The sequence below is a fragment of the Rhinolophus hipposideros genome, assembly GCF_964194185.1.
Source record: "Rhinolophus hipposideros genome assembly, chromosome: 9".
In the NCBI taxonomy this organism is placed as follows: Eukaryota; Metazoa; Chordata; class Mammalia; order Chiroptera; family Rhinolophidae; genus Rhinolophus; species Rhinolophus hipposideros.
Window position 1 is genome coordinate 44,084,177 of NC_138055.1, and position 20,127 is coordinate 44,104,303.

Consider the following 20,127-nt stretch of genomic DNA (forward strand, 5'->3'; position numbering starts at 1 on the left):
TGTTAACAGACTCTCAGATACTCTATATTCTCAAGTTTTTGCTGGGCCATATATAGCTTGTGGTTTTCAGCTGACTTTCTTTCCTGCATTCTAAAATTTCTGCATTCCTTCACCATGTTACCCCTCACGCAAGTGGGCAAGCTGCCTATGCTTCACTCTTTGCCTATGTTACAAATCTGAAATTGATCATTCATTCATCTCAGAAAATTTTTTTTTTCTTTTTGCCAAGTTCAAGCCTATTGTTTATAAAAGCCAAAAAGAATTAAGTGTCTGAAACTCTGAGGTTCAGAATGACTGAATATTTTTTGGTACCTGAATTTTGCCAGCAAATTAATGTTTTTTATTATAAAAGTAATGAATGTTGCTTACAACTGTGGCACAGAAAAAAAAATCCAATGAAGGTGCCACCTAAAGTATATATCTTTCCTTGTATTTTAAGAATATTAAGCTGTATATAAGTTTGTGATGACTAGATCTTTATAGTTTTACTGAAGAACATAGTGTGAGGGAATGGACTGAAGACAGAGATGATTGGGGTTGGATAACTATAAAGTACTTCTTTACTTTCAATGTTGTGAAGAGATGAAATATGTTACTAAGGGAGAGTGGCTTTCTAAAGATTACAAATAAATAACAAAGATTGTTTGGGGTAAGTTCTTTATACTTATGTTTTTAAACATTTATAATAAAAACTGATAAACCTTTGGAAGGTTTCAGAAGTCTGTTGAAAGGTTGTGCTAGTTGCTGATGGGATCTCTGGTTCTTTCTCGTTTCTTATCAGCATCTTGTTTCTTGGCAGCACACTTTTCTTCCTTCCCACTAACAGAATTTGCCCTTTTTTATTTCATTAAGATTCCTCCTGAGATTGGCTGTCTCGAAAATCTGACATCTCTTGATGTTAGTTACAACTTGGAACTGAGATCCTTTCCCAATGAAATGGGGAAATTAAGCAAAATATGGGATCTTCCTTTGGATGAACTGCGTCTTAATTTTGACTTTAAACATATAGGATGTAAAGCCAAAGACATCATAAGGTTAGATAATTTTATTTCCATTTGTTTTTATTAAGTTTGTTTTGGATTTCCTCTGTCTGTGATTTTGATGCATATATAGATTCAAAATAGGAAAAAAAATGTACTACTTAATTTTAATGTACTGTGTGTAGTTTGCCTTTTATTTGATGATTGGGTTTATATGCTGCCATTGCAGAGCTTTTCATTTCCTCCTAGCCAAGCTAATGTTGAGAGAATGGCTTCTTTTCCTTATCATGCTTTTCACTAGAAATGGACTCTAAAGGAAATTTTACTATTTGGTCTCTTGTTACCAATTATACAATCTAAGGAAAGATAACGCAGTGTAATAACTCCTCCAGCTGCATTTCACATAGCTAATAGTTGTCATATGTCTATTATATCTTAAAGCATTACAGCTACTTAAATAATATAAAATTACTAACTTTAATTTTGGCTGTGTGGATAAGTAACCTACTCACCCTGATCATTTTTGGTCATTTTAAAACTACCAAAACTTCCAGGCATCACTCCTTCTGATCTTCATACTTTATGACCTTCCAATATCTTTGATAATGAGCTTTATTTCACTCTGTTCCTTTTAAGCATGTTAGTCTTATTGTACCTACTCATAAAATAATTTATTTCCATTTTCAGAAAATTATTCCTGTCTATATTTATCTTGCAGATTTTAGTTAAATGATCACATCTCATTTTATCTTTGACTATAATAGCCACTAAGGCAGGGACCATGGCTATGTTTACTCACTACCTAATTCTTGGAACAGAGCCAGGCATACAATTAATAATTGCTGAATTACCTGTGAACTATATTTGCTTAATTATCTTCTGCTTAATTTTTTAAATTTACGTTTAGATTTTTGTCTTATTTTATGAGGAAAGATTCCTCTCCTCCTGAGCTTGATGTAATTTGAAAAGAGTTTGCCACCAGCTATGTTAAACATGGCTACCCTTTATCCTACATAATTATTTCCCATGATTTTCCCTCCTGAAAGTGGAAAAGATGTTCGTATGAAAATTGGTTTAATTCTTACTAACCATTTAACAGAACTAGTTTTTAATGTATTATGCTATATTATCAAGCCACTGTATAACTAGTTTTAAATTTAACATTTTTATAAATGACAGAGGCCTGTAGTAGTTTAGAAATTATACACATCATTAGCTGTTTTAAAGAATGACTTTTTTCAAAGAGCAATGAATTCTTAATAATTAATTGTCTTTGGATCATTCATTTTCTTATTTATCGGTGATGCAAACAGAACTTAAGTTGTATGTGACAACACGATTGATTTCAACAATAACAGGCACAGATTGATCTGTCAGATCTTATTTTCTAAAATGTGAAAGAAACCAAGAAAAGGTATTATTATGCCTTTTGTTCAGATCATCAGGATTGTTGGTCAGAGACCTATTAGTTATGAGAATGGGTCAGTCAGTATTCCCTAAAATTCACTTATACTTTAGTTTGCTTCTCTAAGTTTGAACTGTGGCAACATCTATATCTTTCTATAATATATCCATTATATTTTTGAGAACATTTAAAATCTATTAATTTAAAGATGGTTTTGTTAGCTACCTATAGCCCTTCTAATTAATCTCCATTATTTTTACATTGAGATTATTAACATACTAACTGCTGATATGTTTGTATGTGGTAATTTATAATGTAACCAGTGTATATGGTATATATATGATATATGCCATACATGAATATATATGTACACACATATATACTGTACTCAATATAACCTCACAATCAAGGTTTAGTATAACTATGCATGTATCTTTTACCTTGGTTCTCTATTATATGGGAATTGTAAAATTTTATACTTTATAATTTTTAGTGTTTTATTTGTGTTATTTAAAGAATCTGTGTGTATGTATAAAATTCTAATTAATATTGCAAATATATTTTCACATTTTGATTATTTATGGTGATAGTATGACATGTCATTGTAATTGATAATGATTGGTAGCATTATCAATTACAATGACATGTCACACTATCACCATAAACATCACTAACAAAATATGTGCGTTAACAGTGCACTGAAAGATGTGTGCATTTTAGTTTATGAGCTATGCACTCTTTTACATACTATATTTGTAAATGTTTGATATTTAAAAGAATTCAATGTATATAAATTCACCTATATTTTAAATACACTGCTAAGCAGCTTGTTATTTTATTTTTGTCTTTCTAATACCAGGTTTCTTCAACAGCGGCTAAAAAAGGCCGTGCCCTATAACCGAATGAAACTTATGATTGTGGGAAATACTGGGAGTGGTAAAACCACCTTATTACAGCAATTAATGAAAATCAAGAAGTCAGAGCTTGGAATGCAAAGTGCCACAGTTGGCATTGACGTGAAAGACTGGCCTATCCCAATAAGAGGCAAAAGGAAAAAAGACCTCATTTTAAATGTGTGGGATTTTGCAGGTATGTATTTCACTAGAATTTTGAAGTCACGTTTATCTTTTATTTAGAACAGGGATCTAAAAACTGAGTTTTATGTTTCAATACTGCACAGAGACCTAGTGTATCCTGCGGAATTTTCCAAAGGGAGTTACTTCTCCGAATTATACCCTTACCACCAGAATGGAGAAGTATATGGAGTGAAATGTTAGAAACTAGTAGATGCCAACTGAAGCTGAACTTGGTTGGTAGCTAACACTTTTGCTAAAAGTTGCCAATCCCTAGTACAATCCAGTATAGTCTTCTAAACATTGTTGATGGTTTGTCTCTTTTTTTTGTATGCTAAACAGTAGATAATATCACCTAAAAATTTGTTTTGTAAAAGGATGCTTGCCTTGCCTATTGTCTGGAAGGCTAAAACAAAAAAGTCTGTAATCTTTGTTTAGGTCGGGAGGAATTCTACAGTACTCATCCCCACTTTATGACCCAGCGATCACTGTACCTGGCTGTCTATGACCTCAGCAAAGGGCAAGCTGAAGTTGATGCCATGAAGCCTTGGCTCTTCAATATAAAGGTGATCTGTTTTAATTTTTTTGAACATAGAAAATAATTCTCTTTTTGTTTTTTGTATATAGAGTCATTTATTTGGGAAAAACAATTGCTTTAGTCTCTTCAAATAGTGGGATTTTTTTATTTTTTTATTTAAAGTTGACACACTAAATTTTGAGTTGGGAAATTTTCAGTGTAATTGAGTTGTGACATAAAAATAGTGTGTTTCTTCATGGTGAGTGGCATAGATGCTTGAAACCCTTTTAAGCTATAAAAATTGAAAATATATATGTTCAACTGTTTTTGGTCATATTATTTATTAAATAAAATATAAATGGAATATAATTTCTTAAATGGAATATATTCCTAATTTAAAATAAGCTATACTTAAAAAAAAAAAAAAGAAAAAGAAAAGCAATCTGTGTATCACCAGCTATGTCCTCAGTGGCAATTTAGAATTAAGTGTTTCAAATCTTACACTTTCAAATGGCACCAGATTAATATGCTCTTTTTTTTATTTTTTGTAAATTGAAGCATAGTTGACAATATTCTCTTTTATTTGGAATCTCTTTTTATTGTTTTCCACTGTCTCTTGCTGTCATGCTGTTAGCTATTCCTTACAAGCTTGTTTTGTAATTTTAGTAATTTTTTAAACTTGTTTGTGTTTTGACTTTATTATAGCTAGCTAAAGTGAGCAAAAATTACAATAGCACTAATATTTCAGTCACTTTTTTGTTCATTGTAGACTCCAAAGAGAATTACTTTAAAATGAATTCAGGAGACAGAATTTGTAGATAAGGAAGAGAAGATATAAACCATAGTATGACACTTTGAAATAGTTTATGTGATTCTTAAATGCTTATTTTATTTAGAAGCATTCACAAAGCACACTTAGTGATTAACCCATTTTAAGTCATAAAAAAATATGTTCCTAGTGTTATATAGGCCACCTGAAAAGTGATAATTGAATGAAATAATAATTGAATGAAGAAGGGGCATACAACTGATTTTTAAAAATTTCTTAAGGTTATATTTTTTTCTTAGATTTGAGGAAGGAAAGAGAGTTTTTTTTTCCTTCTTGGAGTCTTTTGTCATTTTTATTCAAGTTGACTTTCATAGAAAGTGAATATCAATGGTGATATAAGTAGACTTGATTTTAAAACAGACACAAGAGTATTTTGTGCCTTTTCTGTAGGCTCGTGCTTCTTCTTCCCCTGTGATTCTTGTTGGCACACATTTGGACGTTTCTGATGAGAAGCAGCGCAAAGCCTGCATAAGTAAAATCACCAAGGAACTCTTGAACAAACGCGGTTTTCCTGCTATACGGGATTACCATTTTGTGAATGCCACTGAGGAATCCGATGCCTTGGCAAAACTTCGGAAAACCATCGTCAATGAGAGCCTTAATTTTAAGGTAACGTGGTTAATGCCTACTGTAGGCTGGTAGATAAATATAATTTATGAATTCTCATGTTATGTAACTGCTTACAAATGTCAGAAGTCTTCAGAATATCTATCTTAAAATTGTGAAGTTCTTTTCATAGCTGTTAGCTTATTAAAGTAGTTTCAATTTTAAAATTATTTATGCCATACTTCATTTCAGATTTATAGAAATGGGAATAAAAATAATTGGAGGATCCTGAGAGAAAAACTAAGGGAGTATCTGAGAGACTGAGAAAATATTTCTGATGCCTTTTCTCTCCCAACTTCCTGTAGTGATGATGCAATCAGAAGGCTAAGCATGAATGTTGGGGTCTTGAAATCATCTTTCTTCTGTTATTTTTGGACTGTTATTTCTCCATCTGCTCCTTTCTTTTGGAGTTCCTATTTTATGCTCATCTTGATCTTCTGTACTGCTCCTTCAAGTCTCTTCTCACTGTGATTCCAATTCCAGATATTTTTCCTCAATATATATATATATATATATATATTTTTCATTTAGTCACTAAAATCACTAATTTGGTTTTCAACAATATCTGAGTAAATTTTTGGTTCATACAAATGAGGTTTTTCATTTCAGGAATTATGTTTTTGATTTCTAAAGTACCCTTCTAGTAAGCCAAATATAACTTATAAGGTTCATATACGAATACATTGGTTATCAAGCAAAGCACTTATTTTGAATACTTGCAGGGGAGAAAAAAATCTTCCTTGGGTTTTACAGACAGCATGATGTAAATTGTACTGAAAAACGCCCTGAATAGTTTTGTATGACAATCACAGTGGGGAATTTCAGTTTTAGTCCCTGTTGACTTAGCTCATTAACACTAATGATCAGGACATGGCTTGTAACTAGGGTCCTGTTTTGCCTGGACAGTCCCAGCATAATTATTAATAGTGTCTCACTACAGTCTCAAAGCATTCCAGTTTGGATGATACGTTACATGGTTGCCCTGGTTGTAACCTGTCAGACATTTAGCTTAGTTCTGTTCCATTTCCACAGATTATGCTTCTATCCAAAACCTAATGAGCCATTTATAAATATGCTGGTCTTTGTGGTGCCCAAGATGATAATTTGTATGTTTGTATGTTTCAACATATTTATCAGTCACTAAGGTTTTACCAAGGTGGATCAGTAGCAACATTGTACGTAAGAAGGATGACATATTATTTATGTGCAGATTTCCCTACTTTCTTGTGGAACATATGATTTGAGAGTAATATGACTTATAAGAAACAAATATACAATTCATACATCTAATTAAATATTCTCTTTATCCAGATGGTTTTCTTCTGAGACTATACCTGTACTTACTGAACTTTGTTGCTATTTATAATATTTTAATAGCTTTTCTTTTTATCGTTGTTGGAGCATACATTATATTTAAAAAAAAAAACTTCTTGGAGGATAAGTTTGTTTTGAAAGAGCCAGAATTTAGGTGAAAGTCTGTGGATAAAGTGGTTGGTTTAAGTTGGACTGGTACTTCTTTTGTCTAATAGCAAATTATCACTATCAATCAAGAAAACCATATTTCTTCCTGCATTTATAAATGAAATCTGAAGGCAGCAAGCATATAAGGAAGTAAAGCTAATGCTTTGAGAAATAACAGTATTATTTGAAGAAAGGTATATATTGCTAATGAATGAATCATTCTGGCATACTGGTTTGAAAATCCATTTGACTGCTTTGCAGAATAGTGACTCTTTCAAATGACCCAGAGCTAATGAGCCTGCCAGAACTTGAATATTCTTTTCTCCTTAAGGTGCTTCAACCTGTATTTAAAATAGTAGTCTTTAATCTATTAGAGATTATTTTTTGCCCTCTCATTTGTTTTTCGTCTTTTCCTTTTATCTGGGCTCGTCTCTAGTTTTTTCCTGTTTCACTCTTAACTTGTGTCTGTGCAGACTCTAGAGTAAAAGTGTGGTGTTTTTTTTTTTTTTTTTTTTTGTTTGTTGTTTTTGTGTGTGTGTTTTTTTGTTGTTTTTTTTTTTTTTTTTTTTGGCTGTCGTTTACCTAACACTCAAAAGTATTAGTAGGACAAAACACATTTTAATCTTGTCGAACCCATTAGCAGAAAGGGATCCTTTGTTGGCCCTATAACCCAGCCCTATAAAATTCATCCCTTTTCTATGCTATTTGCTTTCTGTGAGAACCCTTGTTTCTTTCTATATGAAGGTTTTCCTTATTGGGTTAAAACATAAACTTCAGTCTGAAGTGCTACATCATCTTAATTCATAAGTGATGCGCAGAGGGATTATGTAAAGTGGAGGATAGTGGAATTATATTTAATTGTCTGGGGCAAGGGATACAGGAAAGCAATCTTTCAAATGACTGGAGACAGATACGTAAGTAATGGTTATAGCTGCTGTAAATGAAGCTCCTTAAGGTTCTAGTTACAAATAGAAAAAGAGCAAGTTAAGTTTTGTGTATGTGTTTGTAAACCCAATTTCTATTTGTAGTAAGTTTAAGAATTTAGGTAGATAGTCTGATAGTTACTGTCAGGTGAAAGAATATACAAGAATATATTCAGAATCGAGAAATGGGGAGAGTTTGCCACCTGGTGGTTTTGAAAGGCGTTTTAGTTACTGTTAGAGTTGTATTTCTATTTCAAATTAGATTTTCATGAAAAAGAAAAGGTTTGTAAAAGACTTTTATTATAAAAACTGTCATCTTAAGGCCATTTGATGTTTTTATTTTATATATTTTTAAATTAGTAAGCACTGATTAAATTTAAAGGGTAACGTTAGAATTATTGGTATTTAGATGACGTTTTATTTTCCCATATTCAAGGCTTTCATAAAAAGGCATAGCTTGGGTGAAGAAATTTCATGTTTGTCTCCAAGCTTCACAGTTGATATGTATATTCCACTAATATAACATTTTGCAAATAACAAGAACACAATTTAATGTTTTACCTCAGGTTGTAGACATTTTCATCTAATAAGCATAGTCCAAAAGCTCTTCTGACACTGATTTCTTATGCTGGCATATATATTGCATTTAAGTTTAATGTCTTATAAAACAGGAAATCCCTTATTTATAGTTAGTGATTTATCCAAGGTTTTGCCTTGGATTTTTCTGGATAGCTAGATAAATATTTCCATAGTATTTATTTAATAGTTCTTCAAAATTGGCTTCTGTGTTCATATTTTTTATTTTAATGTCATCTTATTTATTCTTCACAATTTAAATAGTTTTACATCACATTTTGACTTTAATTACAAATATACTTGTGAAAAATATTCCCCTTTCTTTAAAAACTATTAGCACTGAATTTACCAACCACCTAAAATATGAATAAAATGGGTTTTTATAGCTTGTCATTTATAATTACATATGTAATTACAGATCCGAGATCAGCCTGTTGTTGGGCAGCTGATTCCAGACTGCTACGTAGAACTTGAGAAAATCATTTTATCAGAGCGTAAAAATGTGCCAATTGAATTTCCTGTAATTGACCGGAAACGATTATTGCAACTGGTGAAAGAAAATCAACTGCAGTTAGATGAAAATGAGCTTCCTCATGCAGTTCACTTCCTAAATGAATCAGGTTTGTGTGTTTATTTGTTTCAAATTTTTTCAAAGCTTAGCTGTACTTATTTATAAAAAATGGATCTGAACCTTGTTAGAATTTATATTTAATACTCAACCAAATATATATAGAATTCTTTAATAGGCTACTGAATTTTGCTTTTTGGAAGTTTACCACCCTCATTGATATTAAGTCATATTTCATGTCATAAGAAAAAAATTAGAAATCATCTAAGGGCTGTAGTAGAAAGAGTCTCTGAGCAAGTTAAAATGTATGGGTCTAGAACTATACTACTCAGAAGCTGTGGAATCCTGAGCATAAAGCGTATCCTTTCATAGTATCAAATGAACTTAGTGTGTGTGTAAGTTGTTTATATACCATAAAAAAGGGTTATTATTGGAATGGTACTAACGGGGCACTTTGAGAATCAAAGATTGCTTGAGATGATTACTGAGGGGCAGATACTTCTTCGTAATATTGGGACTTCAGAGCTTGAGAACTAGGATGCCCTGGTTATAGTCCCAGCCCTGCCACTAGCTATGCTGAAATTTTCTCATCATAAAATGATGAGGTCGGATTAGATTTTTCTCTCTCTAAAGCCCCTAGATATTTGCATATTCTAGATTCTGTATCACTGTTTGATTTTTACTACAGGGGTCCTTCTTCATTTTCAAGACCCAGCACTGCAGTTAAGCAACTTATATTTTGTGGAACCCAAGTGGCTTTGCAAAGTCATGGCACAGGTTGGTGTCTTACATTTTGGTGGCATGGGGGTAATGGTTGACGAGAATAGCAAATGGCAGCAAATGACGAGAATAGCAAATGGCAGCAAATGACGAGAATAGCAAATGGCAGCTAGGGTATTGAGCATGATTGAGTTTGTGTTCAGTTAGGATAGAAACTACTGTGAATATAGAAAACTGTAGACCATTTCATGTAGAAGACTGCTGAAAGAAGAGCTTCGTGGAAGTAGGAAGGATATCTTAGAGTCCACTTTAATGTCCTTAATGCTTTTAATGTCTTTAATGGTGTTTGTGCCACTCTGTTCCATGGTGTTTTTCTAGATCTTGATGATATTTTTGGTTTGGTTGTTGACTTAGTCAATTGAATGAAAGCTTTATGAAAATTCCTGGGGTAAATACATATGAAAAAATTGGATTGGTGAGCCTGTGAAAACTCTATCTAGATAACATAGAGGGGGAAGTTTTGACTCTTGAGAGAATGGTCTGAGCTCTAAATGGTTACAATTTTTAAAAACATTTATGGCAGTAGTAATAGCTATCTTTTCTCCATTTATATTTTGTAGGGAACATTATTTCTTCTTCCAATGACAATCAATTACCAATAAGTTTAATTAATTATAATAACCCATCTCTATAGGTTTGCTACCGAAAACCACTCAAGCAGAAAAACCCACTAGCTCAGGGTTTCTCAGTGTCAGCGTTATTGATTTTTGGGGCCAGAAAATTCTTTGCTGTCATCATAGGATAATAGCAGCATCTTTGGTCTCTACCCTGCAGATATTAGTAGCACCTTCCCAGTTATGACAAGCCATAATGTGTGTAGATATTGCCAAATATTGCTGGGAATGCAAAATCATTGCAGTTGAGTCTCCAGTGTGTATACTTACTGCAACTACTTTGGTTTATGAGTATAGTTTGTAGTTTTGCATGTGGCTCCCTGAATCCCTAAAATGATTATGTCTTTTTATATTAGAAGTCTCTCTTCTAATTAAACCATAATACCGTGTTTCCCCCAAAATAAGACCTAGCCGGGCAATCAGCTCTAATGCATTTTGGAGCAAAAATTAATATAAGACTCGGTCTTATATTGTATTATATAAGACCCGATATTATATTATGTTTGTTATGTTATGTTATGTTATGTTATATTATGTTATGTTATATAAGTCCTGGTTTTTAATTATAGTAAAATAAGACCGGGTCTTATATTAATTTTTGCTCCAAAAGATGCATTAGAGCTGATTGTCTGGCTAGGTCCTATTTTCAGGGAAACACAGTAGTAATTAAATTCCCTCAGATAATCGTGAATGATAGTTCCTAAATTCCATCTAAGGAAAAAAAGAAAGATATTTTGAAGAGGGAACTTATTTAGGGCTATCCTAATACTTGGAGCATATTGAAACATTTTAATTGGCAATTAATTGTAATAGGGTAGCTATTTACTGTTTTGGTAGATCTTCTAAGGTAACTTTTCATCCTTCTGCCATACACCATGGAAAGTGTGATTTTTACTAGTCTGCTAAATGATAATGGAACCAGTAAAGTGGGGGCACACGTCCTAGAGCCAGCATGACCTGTATTCAGGTTTCTTATAATACTTACTTTGTGATATTTCTTAATGTTTTAAGCCTTTTGTGTTTTTTTTCACTTGTAAAATAAGGGTAATAACAATGTTATCTTCTACGTTTCCTCCTTAGTTCACTGTAACTGAGAAGTAAATGTTAGCTAATTTCATATTTCACTTATTTAGTAATTAAGTCTCATTATTTGGGAAATGAGAAATAAAGTCTTCAAAACTGTAAAGGTGTACTTTTGGAAAATGTGCCAGTATTCACCAAAACAAAAAATACGTGAGGTAGATACGTTCTATACAGCAAAGGGAATTTTAAATATATCCTGAATATTTTATTGTCCTAGGTGGCACATTATAAGTCTCAGAAAATAACTAAACTTTATCTAGTCAAGAAAAGGCTAAAGTTGTGCCGAAAAGTGGTGCATTTCCACATAAACTGGGAACATTTAAAGTTGCAAAAATGTGGATAATATCAGAGTGAGAATATCTTATTCAGTGGATTAAGGAAGTGGTTCATATCAGAATCAGTCTCTTAGCAAAAACAAATTTCCACCATGACCACAATAAAATCTCTGAAGATTTTTTGGATTAATTAATTTGAAACTCAATGAAGTTCTTCTCATTAGTATAAACATATTAATATATGTGGAAACTAAGTCAAGAATTTGAACAGCTTCAAGTTATTTTGAAAGATAGATCTAAATGGTCAGTAAAATGGTAATTTAAATTGCTTATTAACTTAAAAAATAAATAGTATCATTTTTATTTGTGGTAATACAGTGAAATATATCATTTTCACTGAGGTTTAAAGAGAGTGAAAGCTATAAATAATCAAGTGAAAACAAAAATGACTTGTCGGACACCCATTCATCAGCAAAAATAAATAGGAGTATTCAACCTCAATGAATCATCAAAACATGGGCAGGAATAATTTCCTAGTGCAGCAGCTCTAATGAGCCTACCCTCCTTCCATATTCTCTGAGCTGTTAGGTCACTCAACTTATTAAAGAAACTTTCATCAACACACAGAGAAGTTTGCAAAACTCATTTAACTGTATGAAAAAATATATGAATGGGACTTACTGAATTAATCAGGTGGAATATTAAAGAGCTTCCATGGCAAAGTAATCTTGATAATACCATGTGTGAGGAATTTGGAAAATTCTCTTTCCTTGCATAAGGGCATAAGTTAGCCTTATATGGTAATAGGCTGAAGTAATATTAGCAAGTCTTTTAAAGGTGGTAAAATTAAGATAATGTTTCAGTATTCTATGGCTATTTAACAAGACACCCCAAAATTTGGAAGCTTAAAACGTCAAGTTTATTATTTCTCACTATTCTGTGCATTGATTGGGTTCTGCTCCACAAAGCTTTGGCATGGGTCATTGAACTTGGCTGGAATGTCCAAGAAGACTACACTCACCTTTTGATGTATTGGTGCTGCTCCTTGTGCCTTTCATATGGCTACTTCTCTTACAGTACAGACCCAGAACTGGTACAGTGTCACTTCTTTCTTTTTCCATTTCTTCACCAATGTATATTGTATTTTTTTTTTTTACTTTCATTTACTTAAGTGTGTTTTTCCAGGACTCATCAGCTCCAAGTGAAGTAGTTGTTTCAATCTAGTTGTGGAGGGCGCAGCTCACAGTGGCCTATGTGGGGATGGAACCAGCAACCTTGTTGTTAAGAGCAATGCACTCTAACCAACTGAGCTACCCGGTTGCCTTATTGTATTCTTTTTTAAAAATTAAACTTACTGGGGTGACATTGGTTAGTAAAATTACACAGGTTTCAAATATACATTTTTATAATACTTCATCTATATATTACATTGCATGTTCACAACCCAAAGTCAAATCTTCCATCACTATATATTTGACTCCCTTTTTCTTCTTCTACCACTTTTGCCACATTCTAGTGAACAAAGGAACCACAAGGCTATTTCAGATTCAAGGGGAAAGGAGATGAACTCCTTTCTTGATGGATTGAGCAGCACACATGTGTAGGGAGGAAATGAATTGATATATCCATCTTTGAAAACAATCTGCCACAAAGAATGGTAACACATGCATATAGATATACTAAAAAATCAAGCACAGACCATTTTTCAAATCAATTTGTCTAAGGAAAATGGAATATGTATATAATAATGGCTTACATGTGAGGGGTTACTATGTGCTTTTTCCAAGATTATCTCATCTAATTCTCAGAGAAATTTTTAAAAATGATACTATATTAACCCCAATCTTGAAGATGAAGAAATTGAGTGACAGGGAAGTTAAATAGTATATCCAAAGTTACATATTTAGGAAGAGGTAGGGTTATTAGGATTTCAGACCACATGGTTTGACTCCAGTACCTATAAGCCTAACCCTAGGATAAAATGCAGCAAATTTCATTTTCTCATTCAACCGTATTTATTAAATACGATGTTCTGGATGTTGTTCTGGTGCTAGAACTATAGCAGTAGACCAAACAATGTCCCTATACTCATGGAGCTGACAGTCAAAGGGGAGCAAATACTAATATATAAATACTTAAGTCAGGTGGTACAGAGTCATTATATATATATATATATATATATATATATATATATATATTCGTATATATATACATATATACATACATATATATATATACATATATATATAATATGGTTGGGGATAGAGAGTGAATTGTCAGACAAGTTGTTAGTAACTCAAAATCACTAAAACAGCAAACAATTGTTTTTACCATCTAAATTTTAAAAATGATCTGATATTTCTATAAAGTGTACAGTATAGAAGCCCCCAAATATAGTATTTATTATTTAAAAACTCATAATACATTTTCATTAGCTATCATTATGTTCAGTCAATCATGCATTTATTAATTAACTAACCATTATATATACAAAAGAGGAAAACAGAAATAAGACAAGTCCTTGGGCCTAAGAATTTTAGGATTCAGCATTTCAGGCAACTACATAAATAACATTTGTTCCTATTTAAATATCCCTTAAACATTATAGACACATTAAAGAAATTAAGCACAAACTTCTTTTAAAAAATAATTTGTCTAAGTAAAATGAATAGGAATATGTAGACAGTAATGGCTAACCTGAGGACTTGCTATATACTAAAAATTGTGATATGTACTTTGCATGCTTTATGCGTGTTATATCTTACTGCATTCTGATGACAGTCTAGGTGACAATCACTTTTATTATCTCATTTTACATAGAAGGAAGCTGTGGCTTAAAGAAATTAAGTACCTTTCTCAAGGTCACATAGCTAGAGTAGGGCCTGATTTGAACCTGGGTTCTTCTGACTTAAATATTTTTAACGCTGTGATGATCAAAGCTCAAAGTATGGTCTTCACATTAGAATCATCTGGGTTTGTTGTTAAAAAAGCAGACTCTCAAGAGTCATCACAGACCTATTGATCTCAACTCTGAGTAAAATCCAACATAATTCAGTAGTTACTTTGTTGAGAATCACTGAACTGTGCTACATAGCCTCTCTTAACCATTGATGAAAGCCATCTACTATTATATAAATGTAAAATAATATTTCTATTGCAAACCAGAAGTGATAACACAGTCTGGAAGATAATTTCCCTAGGAATCAATTAATGAAACTGTAATAAGGATGTGGGGTATTAGCTTGATCTGTTGATTGGAGTTGGGGAATGCTTGAAGTTTATTGGGTTCAGAGGATGTTCCTAATTTCTGATCTGAATTCACTGCCTTAATTTAATAACATATTTTTTTTTTTGAGGGAAGTGGATGACCCACTAGCCTTCTAGGATACATGGCTGTTAGCTAGAGAAATTAGGTCCCGTGTTATACTTGATAATGTTAAAATTCTGGTTATTTTCACTGAACAAAGTCACACAAAACGCTTTAAATTCAAAACATTTTAGAAAATAAATTCCAGTGATTATTTATAAGATTAAATCTTTCAGATTTTGACAGTGAAAGTGGAAGGCTGCCCAAAACATCCTAAAGGAATTATTTCACGTAGAGATGTGGAAAAATTTCTTTCAAAGAAAAAGAGATTTCCAAAGAACTACATGCTACAGTACTTTAAACTCCTAGAAAAATTCCAGATTGCCTTGCCAATAGGAGAAGAATATTTGCTGGTTCCAAGCAGGTAAACCAAAACTTAAAAATTTAATTACTCTATGGAAACTCACCATCTAGTTTATTGTTTTAATTGTCAAAATAACATCGATCTCTGATAAATATATTAAGTGTTTTTTTTACTTCTTGTGTCAATGTTCTTCTGAAGTATAACATTTACTTTTAATGAAAATACTATGGCATTTTAAAGATATAGTAAATGACTTACTTTATGTATATAATTACTATTTGAAATACCATTGTTTAAATTATTTAAGAAAGATAAATGGTGGTGATTAGTGTGTGTGTGTGTGTGTGTGTGTGTGTGTGTGTGTGTGTGTATGTGTGTCTTCTTACATGGTACTGAGAGAGTTATTAGAAAAGTTTTGGGCAGATAGTGAGTTTTGAACAGAGTCTTAAAAGAACTTATGACTGAATTTTCAGAGGAGAGGGGCAATGCAATGGAGGCCTAAGCTTTAACCCTGTATTATAGAAATTTTTCTTATTTCTTTATAAGCATCTGGGGAATGTTATAATATAATATGACATTGAAAAGTGTAAATTGCATTGATTGATGGATGGTAGCCAATTCTAAAAATAGATATTCAAGTTTTATATAATCCTTTGATACTTGTCTATGCATAACTAATTGTAATAACTTATTTATTAGTATAAATAAGATTAGTGAAAACAATTTCATGCATCTGCTTCATCTGAACATAGATTTGGATTGATTAAATCATCATTGGATTTTTTAAAATAGGAAGAGCATGTAGTACAAGAACATTATAAAAAATGCAACAGCTTAGAATATTTATCTTCAATTCATCGATTTCAAGTAACACAGGTTGGTGTTTTATGAAGCTGTATAATGATGGTGTCCTTTTGCCTTTAGTTTGTCTGACCACAGGCCTGTGATAGAGCTTCCCCATTGTGAGAACTCTGAGATTATCATTCGACTATATGAAATGCCTTATTTTCCAATGGGATTTTGGTCAAGATTAATCAATCGATTGCTTGAAATTTCACCTTACATGCTTTCAGGCAGAGGTATGTATTTAAGAAGGCTTAATATTTAGAGAAGTTAGGGGTAAAACATATTAAAATTATTATGTCATTTTCTCAAGATGTACTTTTTTGTAAGGCAGCTGAAAATCAGAAAATAATCTCATAAACTTGACATTGGACAACATAAAGACACGTGTACTCACATAAGTGGATGCAATTTGTCCAGAAGAAAATTCCTCAGATCCTCATTAAAGGCCCATTTGTTCATATTTTAGACACATTTAAAATACACATGAATATCTTGCTTTCCAAGCCAAAGCACACTAAAAGCAACACCTGTAAAAGGTGCATTACTAGGAGTCATTGGTTTACACACACACACACAGACACACAGACACACACGCACACACACAAACAAAGAAAACTAAAAGTGGGGTCGGTAATAGCTCTATCTGCTGCACAGTCCCTGAGTGGTTTATAAAAATGAATATTCATAATGCTAGCTTTTTATTTTGCAAGAAAAGATTCTTAGTGCTCCAACGGGAAAAAATATATATTTTTTTTGTTTAAAAATTAGCGTTATAAAGGTGTTACTGTGTTCTGAAATAAACTTTAACATGCTTGCAATTAATCAACATATAGGAAGTTACACTGCATTAAAATATTCAGGAAGTTTTGCTTTTAGCATGACTACCAACTTCTTTTTAAAAGTTATAAAAACTTATGATTCTCTTTCTTTATCGATTAAACATATTAAACCTAAGTAGTTTAATATATTTAATCTTAACTTATTGACTTGAAATCTATCTTAGATTTTGTGCTGGGCATTTTGTTTATTTTATTGCAAAACTAATGATGAAATATTTAGTATCATATTTAATAGCTATAGATGAGGATTATCAATAATTATTCCAATACTTTCTTTCAAAACAAATATTAGGTTTGTGCAATACTTTTGCGGTTTTTGTAATTATTTTTAACCTTTTAAATCGCAATTACTTTTGCACCAACCTAATACATCTCTATTACCATCACTTGGGATGTTTGCAGTGATCCCCCCCCCATTTAATTTATGGAGTAATTAATGATTAATGAATACACTTGGGTCCATTTAAACTTCTTTCAGAACGAGCACTCCGCCCAAACAGAATGTACTGGCGACAAGGCATCTACTTGAATTGGTCTCCTGAAGCTTATTGCCTGGTAGGATCTGAAGTCTTAGATAATCACCCAGACAGTTTCTTAAAAATTACAGTTCCTTCTTGTAGAAAAGGTAAGGAAATTAATTCGAAACTCTGAATTGTACCACTAAAGCAATCTAAACTTCTTAAATTTCTAGTTACTCTTTTTTAGCTCTGCAACAGAATACATTTCAGAGAGGGTGTTGATGACCTCTTCTTTGGATTATGTAGGCTGTATTCTTTTGGGCCAAGTTGTGGACCACATTGATTCTCTCATGGAAGAATGGTTTCCTGGGTTGTTGGAGATTGATATTTGTGGTGAAGGAGAAACTCTGTTGAAGAAATGGGCATTATATAGCTTTAATGACGGTGAAGAACACCAAAAAATCTTACTTGATGACTTAATGAAGAAAGCTGAAGAAGGTATGTGTTGGTACAACTTACAAATGCTTTTAAGTCATCTTTCAATATTTGTGAAGTGGGTTTTGTAATAAATTATTGAACTATATTAAATTTTATAATAAATTATTTTGTAATAAACTGTAGAAATTATTCTTATCCATAAAGGATGAGTTAGAGGAAACTACATTCAATTATAGTGACAGTTCAGAAAAATGGATTATATTTGTTACCAGTAAGATCTCATGTTCTAGATTCAGAACAATGTTGATTTAAGAGCATGGGTACTGGCACACTGAGCAACATAACTTCATCTGTGAAATAGGAATACTAAGAAAACATGTACTTCATAGAATTGTTACAAGGATTAAAATAGATGAGATGTGGAAATCACTTAGCAATGTGCCAGCCATATAATAAGTGCACCATGAATGTGTTAAAAGTAGAGAATAATAATTTCCTCGTCAGATGTCAGGTAGTCTGAAGCAGTTTTGAATTCTACTTTATAGCGAGTGAGTCTAGGAATGAGTTTTTGAAATTCCAATAGACAGATACAAATTCAACCTTTAAACTTTGTCAAAATGTCTAGATAAAAACAGGGTTGGTAAGAAAATCTGAAAAATTAATTAGAACTCATAACAAATATGTGATTATTTTCTAAAGAAAGTCAAAAGCACAAATTTATATACATCCTTTAAAGTTTGTTTTTTAAAAAATGTTTTATGTACTTCTCAGGAGACCTCCTAGTAAACCCAGATCAGCCAAGGCTCACCATTCCAATCTCTCAGATTGCTCCTGACTTGATTTTGTCTGACCTGCCTAGAAATATTATGTTGAATAGTGATGAATTGGAATTTGTACAGGCTCCAGAGTTTCTCTTAGGTAACTATTTTTCTTGGTTTGGGAATAAAAAATAGTAGGCAATTTTTCCTTATAATATATAAAATATTCAAATATAATTATATTACCATGTTTTTTGTGTCCTTATATATTTGTCATTCCCCCCCCCTTCAAAATGATGTATTTTAAAGCAGTATCATGTTACAGATCTGGAATTTGCTTTGTGCACAGTCTTATTTCCCCCAAAAGTTTACTTATTGAGTAGGTTAAAGATAAGGATGGAAATATCATGGAAGCACACATATTTATAAAATGTGTCCTTGCATTTACTTTAATTGCCAGGGATGGGGGAGGCTGATAAAGAAGTCTTCAGTTGAATAACACAGCCATTTTTCAATTTCAAAAAGACAACATGAACGGCCAGTTAGCTTTAGGGCTAGGCATGGGGCAAAGAGTTAAGATAATTTTTTCAATTTGACTCCAGAATGACCTCAAAAGAGCTTTGTTTTTATCAGATATATGGAAGTTGGATTAAAAACTAGTTTGCGGAAAAGGTAATGAATGTGGTTTTTGATAGAATGTGATTGAGATTTGGAGGAGCATGCTAGTGGAAATCTCAAACACAAAGTTGTAAATATAGGATAAAGTTCAGGAGGTAACGTGTGGCTGTAAATGAAAATGTGAAAATTCTCTACATATAGGGATAGATGAAGTTAAGGAATGGATGAGGTAATTGAGTAGGGAGTGCGTAAATGGAAGATAAGAAGACTAGGGACAAAATCTTTAGGTGCATCTTAGTTCAGGGAGTAAAAGAAATAAGAGGAAGCATTAAAGGAGACATGATTCAATGAAATAAATGGGTCATATTTATCTTTAAGTATATAACAGATATAATTACAATAGACACGATTTATTTCATTTTTCTGCTTGGAAAGATTAACTTATGTGCTTTGTACTTTTTTTTTCAAAAGGTGATGGCAGTTTTGGATCAGTTTATCGAGCAGTCTATGAAGGAGAAGAAGTGGCCGTGAAGATTTTTAATAAACATACATCACTTAGACTCTTAAGACAAGTAAGAAATCCAATAATATGATTACATTAAATTATACATCGTTAATCTCCTGGAACTCTTGTTTTGCATGTTTGTGAAAATGCAAAATGATAACCACATTTCCCCCAAAAGTTTACTTGAGTTTAATTATGAAATTCCACTTGGTCCTTTCTTCATGGAGTAAAAATGTTTTGTTTCATTTCTCTTGTTGAAGACAAGGAAAAAACAGTTTTCTGAGAACTGTTGTTTTAGGTTTCA

At 32.3% G+C, this 20,127-nt stretch overlaps 1 protein-coding gene across 3 annotated transcripts in view; it reads left to right on the forward strand.

The window, feature by feature from the left end:
- The window catches only part of LRRK2 (leucine rich repeat kinase 2), a 124,647-nt gene that overhangs the window by 71,238 nt on the left and 33,282 nt on the right, over positions 1 to 20,127 (forward strand). For all 3 annotated transcript variants that reach the window (XM_081061475.1, XM_081061474.1, XM_081061476.1), the window contains exons 28-39: positions 853 to 1,034; positions 3,245 to 3,474; positions 3,897 to 4,024; positions 5,195 to 5,413; positions 8,789 to 8,990; positions 9,627 to 9,715; positions 15,234 to 15,421; positions 16,286 to 16,440; positions 17,525 to 17,671; positions 17,811 to 18,002; positions 18,714 to 18,860; positions 19,790 to 19,890. In XM_081061475.1, coding sequence (XP_080917601.1) covers positions 853 to 1,034; positions 3,245 to 3,474; positions 3,897 to 4,024; positions 5,195 to 5,413; positions 8,789 to 8,990; positions 9,627 to 9,715; positions 15,234 to 15,421; positions 16,286 to 16,440; positions 17,525 to 17,671; positions 17,811 to 18,002; positions 18,714 to 18,860; positions 19,790 to 19,890 — 1,980 coding nt within the window. The remainder of the gene's footprint in view (positions 1 to 852; positions 1,035 to 3,244; positions 3,475 to 3,896; positions 4,025 to 5,194; positions 5,414 to 8,788; positions 8,991 to 9,626; positions 9,716 to 15,233; positions 15,422 to 16,285; positions 16,441 to 17,524; positions 17,672 to 17,810; positions 18,003 to 18,713; positions 18,861 to 19,789; positions 19,891 to 20,127) is intronic.